Source organism: Microcebus murinus, chromosome 23, assembly GCF_040939455.1.
Source record: "Microcebus murinus isolate Inina chromosome 23, M.murinus_Inina_mat1.0, whole genome shotgun sequence".
Lineage (NCBI taxonomy): Eukaryota > Metazoa > Chordata > Mammalia > Primates > Cheirogaleidae > Microcebus > Microcebus murinus.
The window spans coordinates 11,398,443-11,419,511 of NC_134126.1; the positions used below are offsets into that span (position 1 = coordinate 11,398,443).

The 21,069-nt window shown below is 38.0% G+C and overlaps 1 protein-coding gene across 1 annotated transcript in view; it reads right to left on the reverse strand.

Moving 5' to 3' along the window:
- Window positions 1-6,214: 6,214 nt before the first annotated feature.
- Window positions 6,215-21,069, reverse strand: part of HMCN1 (hemicentin 1) — a 447,089-nt gene continuing 432,234 nt past the window's right edge. Inside the window, exons 104-107 of the mRNA XM_012736423.2 lie at window positions 18,564-18,914; window positions 15,010-15,129; window positions 9,149-9,275; window positions 6,215-7,667 (exon numbers count right to left, since the gene is read on the reverse strand). Of these exons, the coding sequence (XP_012591877.2) occupies window positions 7,301-7,667; window positions 9,149-9,275; window positions 15,010-15,129; window positions 18,564-18,914 (965 nt within the window). The 3' untranslated portion in view covers window positions 6,215-7,300. The remainder of the gene's footprint in view (window positions 7,668-9,148; window positions 9,276-15,009; window positions 15,130-18,563; window positions 18,915-21,069) is intronic.

The following is a 21,069-nucleotide window of genomic DNA, read 5'->3' on the forward strand; positions in this document are numbered from 1 at the left end:
GGATTCAATAGTTTTAAATCCTGGAGATATCAGGTAAACTTGCTATTTATTTAATACTTGTCATGACTCTGGAAAACAAAGCAAGAGGATCAGTATTGTTTTAAATAAAAGTCATAAATAAATAAAAACCAGTACTTTGAATAGGGAAACAATGACTCTTAGCAATAGCATGAGACATTTTCTGACTGTCTTAAATAATTTAGCATAAAACACTTGTTGTAAAACAGGATCACAGGTTACTATAAAATTATAGTTATTCATTTAGCCAAACTGGTAATTAAAGATTTTAAAAGGCAAAAATTTTACTCTTCAATAGAGACTCAGCATATAAGGAGGCAAACTGAATCTGTCTCTTTTCTCTCCTTCCCCCCTTTTTTAAAAGGTGAACAAAATCATTTGTTATTTTTATTAATACTATATGAAAATCTTATTTGAAAGAGAAAATAAATTTTATCTTTGTCCTTCGTTTCAAATGAGTTTTATCTCAGTACCAGTAACTTAGCAGTTGTAGTTCACAAGTAGGCAGGAAAGAAAATATAGAGAAAAAGAGAACTTCACAAACTCTACATCTTAACCACATAGCTGCAAGTTGACCATTTGAGTTCTAAACTTTTTGATGTAATTTGTTTATCAGTTTAAACATGTGTATAAGAACAGAACATAATATGTGGAGACCAGCTGGCATCTTAGAAAACCTGGCATGTCTGAACCTCTCCATTTACACAAATACTTATAAGTAGAGGTGCCATAAACCAACTGGGGTGTGTAAAGGGGGTCACTCTCCTTGTCTTTCCTCATTTTTAAAGGATTTGTTTCCATTTTTCTTTAAAGGAAGCAACTGAACTGTGGACTAGGGTTTAGTGTAGTGGATCAGAGTGTGCTGATTGTGGGTGAGACTCCACAGTGTTTCACCACTGAGTCCTTCTCACCCTTTTTCTGTATCTTAGTTTCTCTTTTTGGGAGTCTACTACCTCGGAAAGGGCTCAAAACACCGAGTGATCAGCTCTTATGTGTGTTTCTTGGACAAACCTTCTTTTAATTAATTTTTTTGGTGGGCGTGGTTCTCTGTAGGGCCACGTGGGCTGTAGGAAATTGCCCCAGGCAACGTCCACTCAGGCAATGGAGAAGATTCTTTAGAATGTACTTTCCAATCAAAATTAGGATCCCAAATGCCAACTTTCTAGGAAAAGAACAAACAGCTCAGAAAAAACCATCAAACCTTTAAACCTTCTGGGCAACATAAGAGTAAAAACCAAAATGTCAAAGGCAGGTTATCAAATTAATTAAAAAGTGTTGAGCTACCATATTCTTGGGTTTAGTTGCAGACTTGTAGCAACCATAACATCGTTAACCATTTTATCTAAGGAATTTAGAGACTTTTGTCATGTCACGATATTTTAGTTTCCTTAGTAATTTATCATAATAAGGTGGTTGATAAATTCAATTTTATATCTCCTTTTGCACAAACTCCACAACTGAGAACATACATCTTTGTTGTTTTGACCAAAAATTTGTCTTTTAATTATAGTTAACTTGCTCACATACAAAATTCCTTTATAAATTCCCTTCTTTGAACCTCATCTCGACTCACATCTCCCATCTACAACATACTTAAGCTTTCTGTTTTGTTCTAAAGTTTTCTTCTCTTAAACAACCAGTTATTTTAGGACAAAAATTTCCATACAAGACCTTTTCTTATACAATGTTATTCTCCTTTCTGTTTAACCTTTCTTACCAAAATTTTATCATATTTCTACATTCACTTCCTTTCCACATCTCCCCCTGTCACTTCACTAGTTTCCTTCCATTCTGTTTTCACTTTCTTCCTAAATTTATACTTTGAAAGCATAGAGTTAGGATGTTAGGCCTAGATAATGGGGAAAGAAGATTGTATGTAAAGTCTCAGTTAAGTCTTTCCCAAAATATGTTTATGAAAGGAAGCCTGTGGTGTTAAAGGTGCTTAATTTAACCTAAAAATTCTTTTTCCAGCAAGAGGGGAGTGGGCAATTGGGAATTATTAAGACTTGATCTCCCGGCAAGAAGAGGGGCTGTGGAGTACACAGGGGACTTTGTATTTTATCTTTCACTCACACGATGGAGACAGGGTAGGGAAGTAGAATTCCCGAAAATTCAGGAAGAACAGAGTAAGTGGCTCTGGTGTTTATTGAAATCAGTTTGCTTACCTGTGACAGAGAAAGCATTACCCAATGCTTGGCCGTCTTGATGTCATGAAGTGAAGCTGGTTTTGGAGCTGGGGTCTGTCCATCAGACTGAAGCAGTCCCAGAGGGTTGGTGGATATGGAGGATGCTGGCTCAGGGGCCTGCCAGTTCCGGAGGGCGAGTGCAGTCCCGTTTCAAGGAGAAAGCACTCCTGCTCTCAGTGCCCCTCCCTTTTGCAGAGAGGGCATGGTCTCAGCAGAGCTCACTCCTTGGGGCATTGTTTTCTAGGGGCCCACCTGGCTGCAGAGGAAGCAGGCTTCAGTTCCTATAGAAGGGCATGGTCCTGGTGTCTTGCCTGGGCCTTTTGAGTAGCCCTGTCTCTGAGAAGCCTTGTCTATAGCAGTAGCCACCATTTGGAAAACGTCTTTCTGCTCTAGGGATCCACTGCCAATCCCGCTCTCTCTCTTCCTCTTGCCTCTCCTCATTTCGGTTATCAAAGACCTTGAAGGCCAGGATTAAAGTTCTGCTTGTGAAATCTGAGGCCCCTTTTCAAGTCTTTGGAGTTTATGCAGAGTATTGGAGGCCGACTGGGAATGAAGTGTATTGGTAGGACGGATCATCCTTCCCTGGTGTCAGGGTATAAATTAGTAAAGAGGCGAATGACCTCAGACAGTCGTGAAAGATAAAGGGCTGGATTTCCATCTTGGCTCTGGGGTGATTTACAATGCCTTGTGACCCTGTAACCTCCCAGAGAGGGATTTGTTGCATAGGTGGGGAGGGAGTTTGGAAGGGCCAGCTGGAGCGAGAGCAGCTGAGCAAGAGTGGTGAAGATAGACAAGAAGAAGGAGGGAGAACAGGGGAAGCTGAAAGAGAAATATCATCTGGGAAGTGAAGACAGTGAGAGATGCAAGGTAAGAAGTGACATGTGGCAGGCAGAGTGAAGACCAGAAAGTCCAGCAAGTTCAAAGAACTTCCAAACACAGAGGACTTTAGACTCCTGGCCAAGCCAGTGGAAATAAAGTCTAGTATCAAGATTAAGAGATCCATTCTCGGGCCAAATCTCCTGGTCATTTAATTTTTATTGTGGCCAGGCTGTCAATACAAGACTACACATTAGGGATGGAGGTCAGAGACTTACCAAGTCCTGAGTGATTATTGCAGGCACCGAGAAGGATGTCCTGCGAGCTGTGCAGCGGGGCAGGGAGCAGTCTTGAGACAGAAACAGAAATGTGAGCTCCTCGTATGGAAGCAGAGAAGTGACGTGACTTCCCCATATGGGCCATGAGGTGTAAGAGTGGGGCGCTCATTAGGTGCTCATGACGTGGGTAGAGAAAGAATTCTCATACAGAGATTAGGATATAAGGAAGTAAAATGGTTATTTTACACACACACACAGAGAGAGAGAGAGAGAGAGAGAGAGAGATGGCACAGCACCTGAAAGAAAGTAGGGGGATGTACCAGCAGCTGAGGAAAAGCAGCTCCAGCTTTAAAGGATTTTTTTTGCTGCTACAGACTGATAACAGGAGGCAGCTGGCAGCAGTTTCTCCTTTTTTTTCTCCCTTTTGCCTGGAGATATTCTTATCTATAGTTCAGCTGAACTGGTCTGCTGAGCTCCTTTTAATTGCTGTCTAAACATCTCTGCAGGCAATTAGTTAATCTTAAAAGACAGGGAATTAATCTCAGGAACAGGGAGGTTAAGGTTAATATCCCTGCCATCAATTTTGGAGACAGTGTGTTAGATGCTTTATATTTTCCCGTTAGATAGTTCTTTAGCAAAGCTGTCCTTTCATCAACCATATGTGGGATGTGTAGGTTTGACTCAGCTGTGAGAGCCAAGTGAGAACATCAAGTAGTCAGTTGGATGAATGGGTCTTTACCTTGGGAGTGTCAGATCTTTGGCCTCTCTGGCTCACCCACGTGATCCAAAGTGTGAAATGGTAAGTTCTGGTGAGTGTGGTGATATCTCACCCTGCAAAGCATGTTCCTGTGTGCATGTGTGTGTTTATGAATGGAGAGTGGGGCTTGAACATGCCCCAACCTAACAGCTAAGTAGGTAACCTGGGTCAATGGAAAGGATGAGAATGGGTTAGAGAGATTTGGCAGGATCTGCTGTCTCCAAAATTGATGGTAGGGATATTAACCTTCACCTCGCTGTTCCTGAGATTAACATCTATCTTTTAAGATTAACTAATTGCCTGCAGAGATGTTTATACAGCAATTAAAAGGAGCTCCGCAGACCAGTTCAGCTGAACTACAGATAATAACATCTTCTGGCAAAGGGGGGAAAAAGGAGAAACTGATGCCTCTTAATTTTAGTCTGCAGGACCCTTGGACACGCAGAGGACAGCATCCTGCTGTGACACTCATCAGAGCCATGGCCTAATACCCTGTGCTTAGATTGAGCTGTTGTGAATGATAAAAAGAATTATGCCCATTTTGTAGATCAGAAGTAAACTATGATCTCCAGGCCAAATCCAGCCAAATTTTGTAAATAAAGTGTTACTGGAGCACATGTTTATGTGTTGTCTATGGACGCTTTCATGCTGAACAGCACAGGTGAATAGTAGCAACAGAGACCGTATGGTCTAAAGAGCCTAAAATATTTATACTTTGCCCTTTACAGAAAAAAATTTGTTGAGCCCTGGTGTAGATCATGCTTCTGTTTATGTTAACATCAGATACATTAACTAATTGCATTGTAGGTAACCTTCATATAACATATAAGGGATTATAGATATTTGAGTCTAATATTACCTGTGAGGTATCTCATTTGTTCCTCTTGGTTTCCTTCCTTTGGAGAGCTTCCCTTTTCTGCTAGTCGTCCTGTCTGGGATATTTGAGGAATTTACAGGCTCAGAAGACTGTAATAGTGACAGACAGGATGTGGGCTTGCTCCTCACAGCTCTGCTAGATGCCTTGAAGGAGCGTTTCACAACCCAGCCCAGCGCCTCAAAGAACTGTCCCGTTTGATGATTGGCCCCATGGCCTAACTCTGCTCAACCACCAGGTGCTTATGGAACGTTTCAAGGCAATTTTGTTAAAAGTACTTGGTTAAAGTTAAGATTCTGGCTGGATCTTTGGCTCCAAATAGGAATTTCCAAATCAAATATTGTAGTAAGTAGGAGTCTGTTCCTACTCATGATTGTACAGTCGCTCATTGTCTGGTCACTACCCTGAAAGTCTCTACGCTTGCAGAATATTGGACAGAGGAAAGGAGCAAAATTAATGTAGTTTAATGTTAGAAAGAAGCTCAATGGTCAGGTTCAAGTGCTGAAATTGTTTACCAAAGTAGGTTACAGAGTGTCCTTTCTAAGGATCGAGGAGTGAAGCAGATGTCTGTATCACACCAGCATTCCCCCACGTGTTCCTGTTCAGTGAGATCATATTAGGGGAAAAAGGTTTGTAATTAAACACTTTAGAAAATGTTGGCTTGAACAAATTAAACCTGTTTACTACTGAACTCCTAAGATCCTTTAAGTGTCAGTAATCGTGATAAATCTTTAATAGGAGCACATATTATGCAGTGTTTCTCAAACTTGTTTTATCATGGAACCCCTTTGACTTAAGGTACCTTTACTGGCCTGACTAGTGCTCTATAGAACATTCTTCGGTAAACAATGATTTAGATATTACCTGCCTGACTACCATGCTGTGGACTACATAATTTTTCCAGGTTTCTTTAAATAATGTGATTCTACGTAAAATTATAGGCCATGATTAGGCCTTCACTAGTTTAATATACAGTACAGATAGGAGATGAATTCAGAGATGAGATACAAGGAAACTGTTTAGGTGGATGAGAAAACTGTCATGTTGTGGAGATGTCATTTGACTTGGAGTCAAAGTAGGTGGAAGGTATGACATTTCCGCCACTACCCAGCTGTGTTGTCTTAAGAAAGTTACAAAAGTTATCTGTGTTACAGGATCCTAACCTATAATATGAGAATAATACTAGTGCCTATCTCAAAGGCTCTTGTTTGTGTTTATGTGTATGACTATAAACTTTAATACCTATTACAGCTATAAAGAAACAAACTTTAGGTTCTCAAAAAGGTTAAGAAAAAGGATGTGAAAAATTTATTTAGGCTAATTTTACTGTTACATTGCTTTTTTTATAAAATAATTTTATAAAAGAGTCTCATCAAGATATTATATAGAAAATACGAACTAAGGTAATAGATATAAACTTCATAAAAATAGAATACATCTTGGCATTTGCTTACAGAGTTTGTTACCACCACATACAGTGTATTGACGTTTAACATTTGTGCTAATTTGAACGTATGATATTTTTTTAAAAAACAAAGAAACCTACCCCATTGGTATTTTTTGCATTGTTTTCATTGACAGGACACTAAAAAATTCTGGAATGTAAAAGTTATGAAGCTAACTGGATGGAAAGTTATCTCTAAATATTAGAGCAAAGATCCGTGCCATGAACAATTATCTGAGGATAAAAAATATTTTCTTTCTATTATTATAAGTGGTTCAGCTGATTTCACAAAATCACTGAAAATAATATACAAGTTCTGGATGTTCAATCAAGCTGAGTACCATTTGGGATCAAACAAACCTTCTAGTAGCTGTAGCAAATTTCTAAAATCCGTGGTGTTTCCTTTTTTCCTTAGAATGAAAATAAGTGTGTCAGTCCTATTACAAAATACCAAAACTTTTAAAAAAAAAGCAACTTCATAAGTTATTTTATAAGCTTTGATCAAAACAAAAAGCAATTAGCTTTATTATTTTAAAAATAGCCAAATGCTCAAAAATCTATGTGACATTGAATTAGATGTTTCTGTTTGCTTTGGTTTGGTTTCAAGGAAAATGATCTTAGCTACTGCGCTGCTGTGACATCACTGATACGTCCTGCTAGATGTTCAGAATAATCTTTGGGAAGTAACTGCTCCAGTGTAATAAATAAAGAAAGTAATAAGGGACTTTTCCAGACCTTACTGAAAGATATGACCATGGCAGGATCATGAAAATGCATCAGCAGTACCAAAGAAGGCACACAAAACAGAGTATAGCACCATTTTCAAGTTGCCAAGATTGCAACTGTTCAAGAGACAGTAATCTGCAAAGAGAGTTGACTGCCATGATTAATGCAGTTTAAGTATGTGGAATAGGCTTTGGAGAGTTTTTAGTACGGATAGGCAGACACAGCTATATACACTATGAATGTGGTTTGATATTCAATGGTCCCATTGGCACTGTAGGATAAGGCTTGAACCCTCATGCGGTAAGTCTCTGGTTCTCGTAGTGGTCGTGTCGTGTACACTACTCCTTTCAGGTTTTCATCCCTTAAGGCAAAAGGAACAGTTTGTTCCTCATCTACCATGAGGAAAGTTGTCCTGGGATGCATCACTCCATCCTGCGTGTATGCAACCAGCCGGATTAAATCTTGATTGGCGCCTATTCCAAATGGGAGGGAGACAAGTTTGTATTCCAAAGCATATGGGCTCAAGGCACATTCCAAATCATTGGGTGGACAGTTCTTGAGGCAGAACCTAAGGACAACAAACACATGAAATACACACAGTTATCTGGAAGCAGGAGAAGGCATAACGCAGGTGATCATGATCCACGACAACTTTTAGGCACGACATGCAGGAGACAGTCTGGCTGTGAGAGCAGTAAGACTCACCCCATGTTCTGTGTCACTAACTCAAACCAGATGCCTGAAGGCTATGAGAATATGCTGGGGCAGAGTCAAATATCTATCTCTCAGCTCCATTAAAATCGGAAGAATTTGAGCCACTGAAGTAAGCATGAATACCTCAAGAGTTCTGCTTTAAAATGAAAAGTCAGTTTTGGAAATAAAAGCATCTGCACATATATTGGAAACAAGCACTTCTTAAAGATAGGAATACAAGCTATTTCTTTAAATCATAACATCTAACCCTGTTTGAAAGCTGAAATGGATATACCGATATTTGGTTTATTTTTCTAAAAATAATAAAAGGTCAATTAGGATTCCTGGAGGGGGAGAACTTCCTTTTGTAATTGTCTTTATTTCATTTTAGATTAAAAACTATAATTTCTTTTACCAGAGCCCACATTGACCATTTTTTGAGTGATCATGACTTCTGAATTGTTTGCCAGAAATCACAGGTAATGAAGAGGGAAAAAATGCACAGAGTGCCATTTTATGAAGATATGGATTCTTTAGCCATAGTATTTTTAGAAGTTTCATAAGTCTATATTTTCAATTTTCTCCTTCGTCTTCCCATTCCCATCAGATCAATTACAAACAAGCTCTTGCTGGATTCTGGGCAGTTACTCGGTAGGCATTTCCAAGAGGAAAACAAAGTGTGAGCTCCAACGAGTATTTGTTTTCAGAAGCACTTTCTTATTGTGGCAAAGCCTCCCCTACAAGACATCACTGCTTGTTTTCAAGCACCCCGTTACCTTGGTACCTGGACAGAGTACAATATTTCTGTAAGGAGAGGGAGAATTGTTTATTCAGAACCCAGAAAATGACTGTTGCAGACGGCAGGAAATGTAAGCAAGATGACATATGAATGGGCAGTCGGCTGACTCATCCTTGCCCATCCGGCCGGCCGCACACGGAGTGGCCCCCACACGGGGAGGGTGGCATACTTGCTGCAGTGCTCTAAGTGCTGAGAGCCCTTACAATTCTGAGGGTACAAAATGGAAACCTAAGACTTGCAAAGAGAGGCAGGCTCCATCACCCCATAAAAGGCTCACTAGCACGGCAGAATTGACTCTAGAAGTCGCGCAGCAGGTTGCCGGGGAGGCAGCCGTGGGAAGTGCTGGCAGCCAAGAGTGAGTTTAGGCTGCAGTGGCTGCTGCGGGTGAGCTCACCTCTCGCCCATTCGCTGAAGAAGGAGCACACTGAGACCCCACATCCCTCCACAGGTGCTGACTTCCTTTGGGTTCAGCATGACTACAGACAAGGTTTGCGTTGGTCAAGGAGAAAGATGAGGGATTTTCAATAGCATGTCTGGGATGAGAAGGCAAGACGTACCCTGAAACGGGATCCCGCTGGTAGTCGGGTGGGCAGGGCGTGTCAATGCACTGGTAGCTTCCCCTCATGTTGAAGCACATGCGGTTTGGTCCACAGCGAACGTTCTGCTCCAGACACTCATCGACATCTAGGGACGGCACAAGGGACAGGCGGTGTCAGCACTGAGGGTCAGAACAGGCCATCAGAGCAGAAAATAAGAGCCATGAAGGCCGGGCGCGGTGGCTCACGCCTGTAATCCTAGCACTCTGGGAGGCTGAGGCAGGTGGATTGCACAAGGTCAGGAGTTCGAAACCAGCCTGAGCAAGAGCAAGACCTTGTCTCTACTATAAATAGAAAGAAATTAATTGGCCAACTAATATACATATAGAAAAAGTCAGCCGGGCATGGTGGTGCATGCCTGTAGTCCCAGCTACTTGGGGGGCTGAGGCAGGATTGCTTGAACCCAGGAGTTTGAGGTTGCTGTGAGCCAGGCTGACGCCACAGCACTCACTCTGGCCTGGGCAACAAAGTAAGACTTTGTCTCAAAAAAAAAAAAAAAAAAATAAGAGCCATGAAAGCAGAAGGGGAGCTAGTAAGAGCTTTTTGGTGTCTTTTATATTTGGAAAATAGAGTATATTTGAGTTTTATAAAGCAAATATTTTAAATGAACAGGTTAAAAATTTAAATGACATTTGTGAATATTTTTGTAAAGTGAAGAATTTCCTTAAAATGTGAGTGATCCTTCCCTAAGTTCAAATTGTTGAGAGGGAAATAGGAGAGGATAAATTAAAGGAGTCAAGCTATAAATTCAGGGGAGAATGTACGGGTTAGTCAGATCTTGAGGAAAGAGACAAAATAAAGAATAAAACAGGTTCATATAAATGACCCAAGAACCACAATCCAAGTCTGATTAAATGGAGCAGAGTCCAGCTGAGTCTGGAATGTGCAGAGTCCATCCTTAGTTGTTATGGTGACAAGATGCTCTCCTAGGGTAATCACAGAAGTATGGGGGAAATATGCAAATGAATACTCTATTTTGTTGTTGTCTACACAAAGTTGTTAAGTAGAAACATACTTAAATGTTTTCTGAAAATGAGTGTTTTTGAGGCATGATTATTAACTTGGGAGTCTATATTTGAGCATAAGGGGATCTGTGAATGAAAATATTTGTGTGCGTGTATATGTGTTTACGTGTGTGTTTATGTGTGTGTGTGTGTGAGAGAGAGAGGGGGAGAGAGAGAGAGAGAGAGAGAGAGAGAGAGAGAGAGAGAGAGAGAGACACTACAGACAGAGAAAGTGAAACTGAGAACAGACTGATGGATGGAATTTCTGGAAAGAGGGTCCATAGACTTCAACAAAACTTCTGAGGGATTTTGAGATTGCAAAATTAAGAACCAAATTTTAGAGCAATAGTTCTCAAACTGGGGCATCTGTATTCCCCTGGTGATGCATGAAGGCTTTCTAGCAGTATGAAGGCAGGTAAATATTCCAGGAAATGTTCACATTTTCATTTTCCACATGTTCTTCTTCCCAAGATCAATCTGTCTGAGAACTTCTTGTGGCCCGGAGGTCTCCTATCCCTTCTCCTCCTTTTCATCCTTCTTCTGTTTTGCCAAAAGGTTTCCACTAACCCCAGGGCACAAAGAAAGGGTGAGAATGTTGGTAATAAATAGCGATGGAGGCAGGCCTTATTTTGTCATGGCTACAAACCAGCAGCCTTAGCTCTGTTTTAAATTAGATTTCAGATAAGAGTTGGTTGCCATGGGAACACCTACTAACACTTTTGTTTGAACAGAGAAGTCAAGTTAGACTTTTGTCCAACAGTCAATCCAATTGGTTTGACAATGAGTACAAACTTCTAAATTAAATAGTGGCCATCCTCTATTAACTGAGGAAGTTAAACTTGCAGCTCTGAATTTTTGATCAAAGTATATTTAAAGCACATGCTCATTAAATAACAATGCCAGCATTCACACCCTTTGCAACTATTTAAACTTATGTTAAGAAACTTTAAGATTTAATTTAAAAAAGTATGAGGGAATATAAAGTTTTCAAAGTCTAAGTCAATTAGCTGCATATAGGCACTTGTACCATCATTCTTCTTTAGCATTTGAATAAACAGAGAGCCTGAGGCACAGCAGGGAACAATTACATTTAATGAATTCAAGTTGGTCCTCAGAGCATTGGGTCCTGAAGGTCAAATGCACTCTGTCATGGAATCTGTGCTAAGACCAGTGGGCATGTGTATGTCATTTTGCAGTAACTTGGTACTTTTACTGGATGTGGGTTAAAGCTGTGAAGCTCTTTTGAGAATTCTTAAATAACTTGGGATATTGCTATGAAAGAAAGAGAAAGAAGGAATTCCAAGAGACAATATATTAATCATGTATAATAAATGTCAAATTTCATTTCTGAATTGTTTACCATTTGCATTTTGGCTCCAAAATGAGCATTTTAGATTTGGTTCCAAATATATTGCTTTCTAAGGAAACCACAGACAATGTAATTATTTACTTTAAACTTAATAACAGTCTAGTCTGTAGAAAGTAAAAAGATACTATGCCAAAATGATACAGAGTAAATCACTTACTTGACCTTTTAGTTTTTTATATGTGCTGGCAATGATGTAATGTGCTTTCTATGAGTAGTTTTATATTAGGACTGGTTTTCCTACAGGAATGAAACACAGTGTGAAACAAGTTTTTATTTCAGTTAAGTCTTGCCTATTGTCTCTGTGAAACAATTTCTAATTATGATTTTATCTGTCAGAAGTGCTTCCTTTCCTTGACAAAATGAGATTGTCTCAGAGGGAAGTGAAAAGCCCCTAGAAAAACGTGGAAGAAATTCAATTAGCCTTACCTTCCTTTCATTAAAAACATTTTCCTTCCCATTCATCCTCCAAATTTCATTTCATCTCTAATTTTTATAGTGCAGTCACATAAAAACACGGAGGCCAGTGGGCTCCAGGGTCCCCTGATAACATGGCCTAGAGACCAGGAATGGACGTATGACTGTGTGCAAAGAGCAGTTACCTTATCATGGATTTGCAATGTCTGACTATGAATCTATAAAGAAATATCAGAATCTACTATACAAAGTGTTTGTCCTGAGTCCATAATGATGCATGCTTTCCACAGAAAGGCTCCTGTGTAAGTACTGAGATGCTGGGCAGGTGGCTGTCCTTTGTCATTGGTTTGTTACTATCTACTCAGGATCAAGTACCCTATAGGAATTCACTCAATTCATTGTTCTTAAAAAAGAGAGAGAAATTGTGATGATGTCTTTTGTTAACGAACAATTTGGTCATGTCTCGTTGTTATTAAATAATATATTATTATGATAGAAAGTGTAGGCATTTTGTAACATAAATATTATTGTTGCAAGAAAAGAATCTCAAAATGAGCTGAGAAACATATTAATAGCTTTAGAACACCCGAGTGCATTTAACCAAGTGCTTCTGAATTCTTTAAAAAAATAATTTAGGATAAACATACTGGAAACACGTGTCTTAGAGAAAGTATAAGTAATTCAGGTTCTTGATAAACATTATGGATTACTTTTCTAAAAGCACAGATGGATAAGAACACTCATTTCAATTGCAATGCCAATATAATGTTTCCAAATTTTTAGAATTAGAAGAGTGGTGCATAAAGTTAGCATGAGGATCTTATAGTTTTCTCCTCTCTTGCTTCTTAGGCAATTCTTGATTGGTCATGCTTTTTGGTTTTCATTTTGCAGTCTGGTGACTTTCACTTTTGACTAGAGTCTCCTTGTTCAATGTCAAATTCACTTTAATTTCTCTTTTATTACTGACATGTCTAGCACTAAGGTATAAAGCTCTAAAAAATCACATGTGAATGAAAGGCAGTCTTTTGTACCTCATAAATGCCTCAAACACTTTCTAAAACTATAAAAAGACCCCAAGTTATTCTTTAAAGACCTCTTTAAAAGACGTAATTGTTTTCTCTCATGTCTTCTTAAAACCACAAAAATATGTAACCTATTTAAATTGCAAGCATTCCAAATGACACCTGTTTCTGATTTGTTCACATTATTTTCCATTCTGAGGCACAACTGAAAACCGAAAAAGGTTTTGAATTCAATGAGTGACAAGGGCAATTAAAAAATAAACTGGGATAATTTACAAAAGATGAAAAATTCTCTAATGAGAATATAACCCTTTAGAATCTGGCTAAGGGGTTTTGCATTTTGTGTGGTTATTCCAAATGCTTCACTATCCACCCTGTTTCCTTCCCAGATTGCCTAGGGCACCTGCAGGGGGTATAGTTTTAGTGTGGGGCATTGTCACTCCTTTAGAAAGATTCTTGGGTTGGAGAAGAGGGGAAAGCCATAAAACACGGACAAAGTGCTGTCGCTGCATCCTGCTGCCACAGCGTAGTGCCTGGGGCGCTCCCAGCATCCTAGGAGACGCAGTGGACTAGTCTAGATACATGAGATCTGAGGTCAAGTCCTACCTCTGCTCTCAATTGTTCTGGGACATTGAAGCTCACATAATCACTCTAAGAATTAGTTTTAGAATAGGTACAAATTACCTAATGGGTACCCACTAGGATAGGTACAAATTACTGCCTTTGACATATCTGTACGGCTGATTAAAATGACATAATAGTTGCTTTGGAAAAACATAATGCTATAATGTAAATAAGTTATTCCAGTACTTCAAATATCAATAAAATGTTCTGCGTGGGGTAGGTTCTTAGTAAACGTGTGGTGGCCAGGAGCAAAGGTTATCACTGAGTTCACATTCCCTTCCCAGCCCACGCAATCAGCGGGGCTCTCAGGCAACGTGCACGGGTGACTGGGTAGGGTCAGGGTGGCGCTGGGGTGGTAACTAAGGAGAGGCCGTCGTTCACCCTGTTCTGCCTCCTGGAACACATTTTCCATGAGCTACAGCCTAGCAGGTCTTTTGTGAATCTCATACAGAGGAAAAATTCGATCCGAATTTGCTGCTGATAAAGCACTCTTTCGGAGATTTTATTTGCTATGCTTTACAGAAGAATATAGTTTGTCCATGACAGAAATTAATGTAATTCAGAAGCTTATTAAGACCTACATAATACTCCTAGATTTTATCCACAACATTGAAGGAGTTTCTTAGAATATTTTTAAGAGGTATACAAGTTCTTACTTCTTTAACATCTAAGTACATGTTGCAGTGTTATAAACCTCACTAAATTACAATGCCCCTCTCACAGTTTTGTGTGTACAAAAAAGGAAATACAGAGATTGGTATTTTTTCCTTTCTGTCATGGCTGTTATAGAACCTATAAACTATATTTTGATTTATTCATATGCTGCTTCCTCTAGATTGTAAGCACTTAAAAGGAAGGACTGATGCTTCTTTATCTGTTTAAACCTTCTGCATCCTGCAACGCTAGCATGTAATTGTTCTACACCATATGTAGACTCAATGAATGAATGAATGAATGAATAATTTAATTTATTGCCGACTGATCACTCTAAAAATAAATCTAATGAGACAAAATATAAAATAATGCCTAACACTGAAGTACATTTACGGAGTACTCTTCTCATTTCCTCTTCTGTCTTAGCTGAATTGTGAAAAAATATTTGAAGAGATCTATTCCCATTAAGTTTAAAAAATATATAATATGAATTGATTCAGGCACTCTTGCTCCTTCTATTAAGATCATACCAAAACTGTTTCCTAACTATTTTCCTTTGCTTAATTGCTCTCTCATTGTTTCTCCTACTTGCAGAAAGATTGAACATAGTCTGTCCTGTGGGAATGGGGTAAAAGAGGAAGCAAAGAGAAGAATGATTATTCAAAAAAACTTTTCACCTCCCCTATATTGGTTTTAATTGAAGTTACAGTAATAAACATCCCAAAGTTTTCTCACCTTGGCATGTCTTTCCATTGAGTGTGAGCTGATAGCCAGGTGGGCAGATGCACTGATAGCTTCCAAAGGTATTCTTACACTCATGCTGGCAGGTGTCTGTGTTTTCACATTCATCAATATCTGTTCAGAAAGAAAGTAGAGGGTGTCACCACATAAGACAAAGGCAGAAACTGTGACAGCCAACTATCAACAAATGGAATCTGAAGACCCACACTGGTCAATTTTCATATTAGTTAAGTAAGTTAGACTGAAATGACAGAAGAAACAGATTTGTACAAGATCCTCAAATACCAAAGTATGAAACTCTTGACAGAATGGTAGAATTTACCTAAAAGATAAGAGTTTATGTTAAGATTAATTAAAAAAGAAGGATTAGTTTTTATTTTATTTAAATTTTACCTATTCTCTCTCTCTCTCCCTGCATCCTGTCCATCAATACCCACGCAAAGCTTTCCCATGCACAGACAGCATCAAATGAAAATGGTTTTATTTTTGTGATAGAACTATTCATCAAACTTTCCATATAGTTGCAGAGTACTAATGGCAAGTATATATACTTGTGTATACACAAGTGTGTGTGTATATATATACACACACACATAGTTGTTGTGCTACCTTTGGCAGGCCACTTAACTTCTCAAGATCTCAGTCCAATTCTCCTGCCAAAACGGAAACACTGAGACCATCTGCCCTACTTCACAGGTTTGTTGGAAGTTTCATATACAGTAAAATATATAGGAAACTATTTTATAAACTATAAGGAACTGTCTGCTATTATTAAATAAAGCCAAGAAAATAGTAATATAAAAGACAGTGAGAATAGATGATAATTCAAAATTAATTGATATTTGCTTTAAGGATAAGGGATGTGATTTGGGAAGCCTAAGATTTCTTGTCCTTATTGTGTTTTATTGTGACTTACATTAAAATTTGCTCATATTCCCTGAGCATACACTAAGAAGTAGAAGACTGAAGAAAACGCGACATGAAATGGGAACAAGAGTGTTGTAGACAGAATTAAACAGAAGACAAAGTGAAATCTGGGAGATGACTCAGAGCAAAAGGATCTATTCATTTTGCATATTTTGCACATGCTGAAAATCTAATCATAATGACTCAAAATCTGTTAATGATAAACACTCATCAAACATTTGTTTGTTAATGTTTTTGTATTACTTTAACCAAAGTGTTTGTTCCATGACTTGTGTGAGTTATTTTTACTTTTTTCCTTTAAAATCTGCTTTAACCTTAAATAAAAACAGAAATTTTAATGATGTTGAACTCCAAGTAGTTAACACAGAATTTTCCAAAGTATAAATTTCAAAGTGGCCCAAAGTGTGATTTCTGTGTTCAAAAGTAATACAATATTCCGTTATGCTTTGGGATCCTTCAAAAGCTAAATTTTCACTTAACTCTAATAAGATTCCACAGTGTGAATTTGAATCTTTTGTACTATGTCTATTCATTACAGTTAATTGAAGGTATTTGGTGTTTTTTTGCAAGTTGCTCTTGTTACATAATTCCAAAGCTGTCTACAATTTTAGTGTAAATTTCTTTGTTAGTCTCAATACCATAAATATAAAATACTCACCATACTTTAAGAAATGTTTAAGCCTATTAATTGCCACAAATAAACTTAAATATCCAGCAATTGACTAGTTATAAAAGTTTGCTTTAGATTTCTAAGATTGATCCTCACTGAAACAGTCGCTGCCTCAGTGAATGACTGCCTACAGAAGACAATTCTGATAATGTAACATTGGTTTAATATAAATAGAAAGACAGAAAACATTTATAAGACTCTAATGATGTAACTATAGTGATGAAGAAATAGAGGATTGGTTATTAATCATGAAGCTTTCTTATAATAACTTGGGCATTTGTCATATCATAACAAAGATTTGGGGGCAGGAAGGTAAAGGTAAAACAGAAGAAAAGAGCTTGTCTCTTTCTGAAGGCTGGGCATGGGATGGTAATAGGGTGTGAAAACTCTCTGGTGGGAATGACTATTTGGAGAAACATTGAAAGACAAAATGTTAGGTATTAATTCTGTCAATAAAAGAATATTGAAAAATTTTAGTGAAGAGTCAAAACTGTGGGAATAAAAAATTACCAACACTCAGAATGGTTTGTAGCAGGTTGAGAGTGTTTTTTAATATCCCAGCAAGCAGAGGAGAGCCCACAGATTTAGTGATTAGGCAGTATTGGACCACATGGGACAAAATGGAGAGAGTTGTTAGTGAATCCATTAATGTTTGATGAGTAGCAGAAACTACTATAGAATTGTCCACTGTTCTGGGAAGCTGATCACAAGTGGTATGTTTCCATATCCCTCAAAATTAAGCCTCAGGTATATCGGGATATCTAGACAGAATAGCTCTGGAAAATTATGAACATAAAAAACAAAGGGTAAAGGTTGAGTATCCAGAGGAATTGAGGGTGCAAGTGAGTAGAAGTGACATGAGAAGGTGGATCCACCTACGGCTGAGCAGTAGCATGTCTGAGAAGATAATGATACAGAAACACAGAGAAGGGTAGAAAAAATGTCAAAAATTGAAGTTTGAAGGAGAAAAAAATGTTTACAATTTTCAAAAGAAATGTTTATCAGAAAGCATATTTAGGAGAGAATTAACACTTATAAATGTAAGAAAATGAAGTTTGCAGAGTAGCCTTTGAATTTAAACTGAATTCCTTTCTTTTCTCCCTCTTTATTTCCTTTCTCCCTTCCTTCCTTTCTTTCTTTTTCCCATCTAACAAATAGTGAAGCTAATTCCTGTCTGCTAATTCCCCTTGGTTCCTAGCTCAATGCCCTGCATACTGTGGATACTCAAGAAATTGAGTTAAATGAATGACAGATGGTAACGTTTGCAACTTAACACTACAACACGGTCTCAATACTTAAATTGGAAATTACACTTCACTTTTGCAAACAAAATTACAGACTTGCAAGTTTAAATAAAGATATTGAAAGCACATATTTTAGAGTGACTGAAGCAACTTAATCTTGCCCTGGTTCACATTATATTTTCAGTGACATAAAAAAGTACAAAATACTCAAACTGAGGAATGCCACGGGGAATGCGTGGCAACCGTCAGTGGGACGTTGGGTGTCATATAGAACAAGGAATTGACTGTGTAGCTAAAATGCTCATTTTTAAACCAGTGCTTTTGCTTCAATTAGATACAGCCATAATCGGATGGTACTATATTACGTGGCAGTATGTATATCCTCTTTAAAAAAAAAATATATTCTGGATGCCACTGAAATTTATTTCTATACAGCATTAAATTTAGTAACACTTTCATGAGTGATCAAAAAGAGAAACTGTTAGTATAACACAATAAATTATTAGAATGCACACATGTAAATACATCACTTGAGTGAAGTTTGTAATAGTTTTAGGTGCCAGAATGTCTTGAAACTTTGAGTCATTCCAGACTTGAGATCAGATGCAGTTTGCTACACCCAAACAATCCCAGGGGCTGTGCACACGCTTAGACGCCAGTGAGTCAGTGAGCCCACAGAAAGGAAATGCAATATGGCTGACATTTACCTACACATGTGTCATGGCTTGCCTCAGAGCCTTCAGGGCAAGGTTTCCTAATAGTCCTTCTAGTCCTGGAGAGAGATGTTCTGCTGTTTCTATACTCTGAGTAGGAGCTGTAGAGATGTGAGTACTGTCTGTAATGCTGTTGAGGTTGATAGTTGTTTCTCACAGGGGAGAACCGTGCAAGGTTATAGCTACTGTACTGAGTGCCATAATTGGGCAGCCTCTCCAATCCAGCGCAAGATTTCCCGTCCCCTAATAAATGTTGTCCTGGGGGACAGTTACACTTGAAGCTGCCGGGGGTGTTGGAGCATTGATGTGCACAAGGTTTAGGCACTTGTTCACATTCATTAATGTCTGCTCGTGTGCCATGATACATAAAAAGAGAAAAAAAAAACAACACATACACACATACATACACAAAACACAGGAATAAAGAATCAGTCTGTGAAACAAACTGAAGACATTATGTTATCCTCCAAATGCCAGGAATACAGTAATTTCTCCCCAACTGTTACAAACGTTTGAGAAAGCTTTAATCATTCAGTTAGGAATACATAGAACGATTCTGTAACTCTCCCTAAACATTGCTTCACATGTACAGGTTTTATTTGAATGCTCACAATGGAGCAGGTGGCTCAGAAAACCAGACACTAGTTCTGGGAATCCATCCTCCTTTTACTTTCAGCTGTGATGGCCTCAAGATCTAAGGAACTCTGTAAGCCTTGTCTCCTTGACTACAAAAGAAAAACTTGATGTTGTATTAATTAGTTTGGGCTAATTTGTTATACATTTTTACATGTAATCATAAGCATGACATTGGCATTTTAAATTGTATAAACACTACCCTCAGATTTCTGAGTTCAACTAGATAGAGATATCCTAGTTTGTATATATTTTGTATATCTTCCTGTGGCAAAAAAGATGCAAAAGGGTGTGGAATCAAAACTAATACAATTTTCATGAAACTACAATTATAAAAAAGTCTCAATAGTATCTCTTAATACAACCATATGTGAACATTTTCAAAATTTATTTCTTTAACTTGCTCTTTCTCTCTTTTGGCAAATAGATCCTTCAGATGGATTTCTGATTTTCCTAATTAGTTGACAATACCAGAAACAATCATAATTATATCTATGTCTAGATATAATTTTTCTATGTATGTAAGTACCTTTATGCTTTTTAAAATGTTTATGTCAGTGCCTTGGTCTTTCTGCATCCATCTTTGCCTCCTTATGCTTTATTCTCCACACAGCAGCCAGAATGATCTTTTTCAAATGTTATTGATATTATAACTGTATTATATATTGCTTGTCTGATTGCTTAAGACTTTCTACGTCATTCCTTCAGAAATTTGAAAGAAAATATAAATTCTTTTTCATGGTTCTTTACCCTTTGCCTACCTTTGCTCCAACGGCGCTGGCCCTTTGGTTGTTCCTTGATTATGGTGAACGCATCCCTCTCTGAAGGACTTGCCCTCAGCCTGGAATACACTTGCTCAGACCTTCTGTGGCCGCTGCTCCGAAACTGTGCTCAGTCTCTCAGAGAGACTGGCTGGACCAGAGCGCTACCACCCTCATCTGGGGCAGTCTTTCTCCTTGCCCTGTTTTATCTTTCTGAGTGCTCATCACTATCTGAAATTATATATATTTGTTTTGTGATTCTTGTTTCTCCCCATGGAAGGGGAGAAACTCTGGTCTGCCCTGTTTAGCACTGTAATCCCTCAATCTAGAACATTGGCCTGCACAAATCAGATGCTCAATAAATATCTGTAAATGAATGCAGGAATGAGCTTGACATCATGTGCCAAATCAAGCCACTAGCAGTAGAAACAAAAAAGGGTCAAATGGAAAATTGTGGTCTTGTAGACACAAAAACCAGAGTTCAAAAGTTAAGGTAGATCTTAATTCTGTTGGTAGAGAGAAAAATGAAATTGCATCTTCAGTCTGAATTTAGTTATAATATTGATCACTAGCATTTCTAAACTTCCATACACTTACAAGTTTCAGATGTATGAATATTGCCATAACTATGGACTTTTAAATTTCCTTTTGTCATTTCTGAATTTATAATTTTGGATTAATCATCAAGCCAAGCACATTTTTCCCCCAAAGGTTTAAAAAGAACTCAACAAAGACACAGAATAATTTCTTACAAAGACATAAACTCAACAAACCCATATAATTTTAAAAAGTTATTTTTCTTTCTATTTCTAAGTTAATACACGGAGTCTATACTCACAACACTTCCTGTAAATTGGAAAAGTGAATGAAAACCAGGGATGAAAATCAAATTCTTAATCTATTACCACAGTGGCATTTTAAAAAGCAACATAGAAAGGTGGGATAAAAGTAGTAAATTTTGCTTTAAAAATTACTGTAGTAGGCAAAAATTAAAATTAATATTTTTAATTTTTTTGAAGCAATCATCCTACCTTCTTCCTTGTTTTATTCCCCGACCTAATTCTGACATTCAATTGTTGGTCGAATTAGTAAACAAATAAACATAT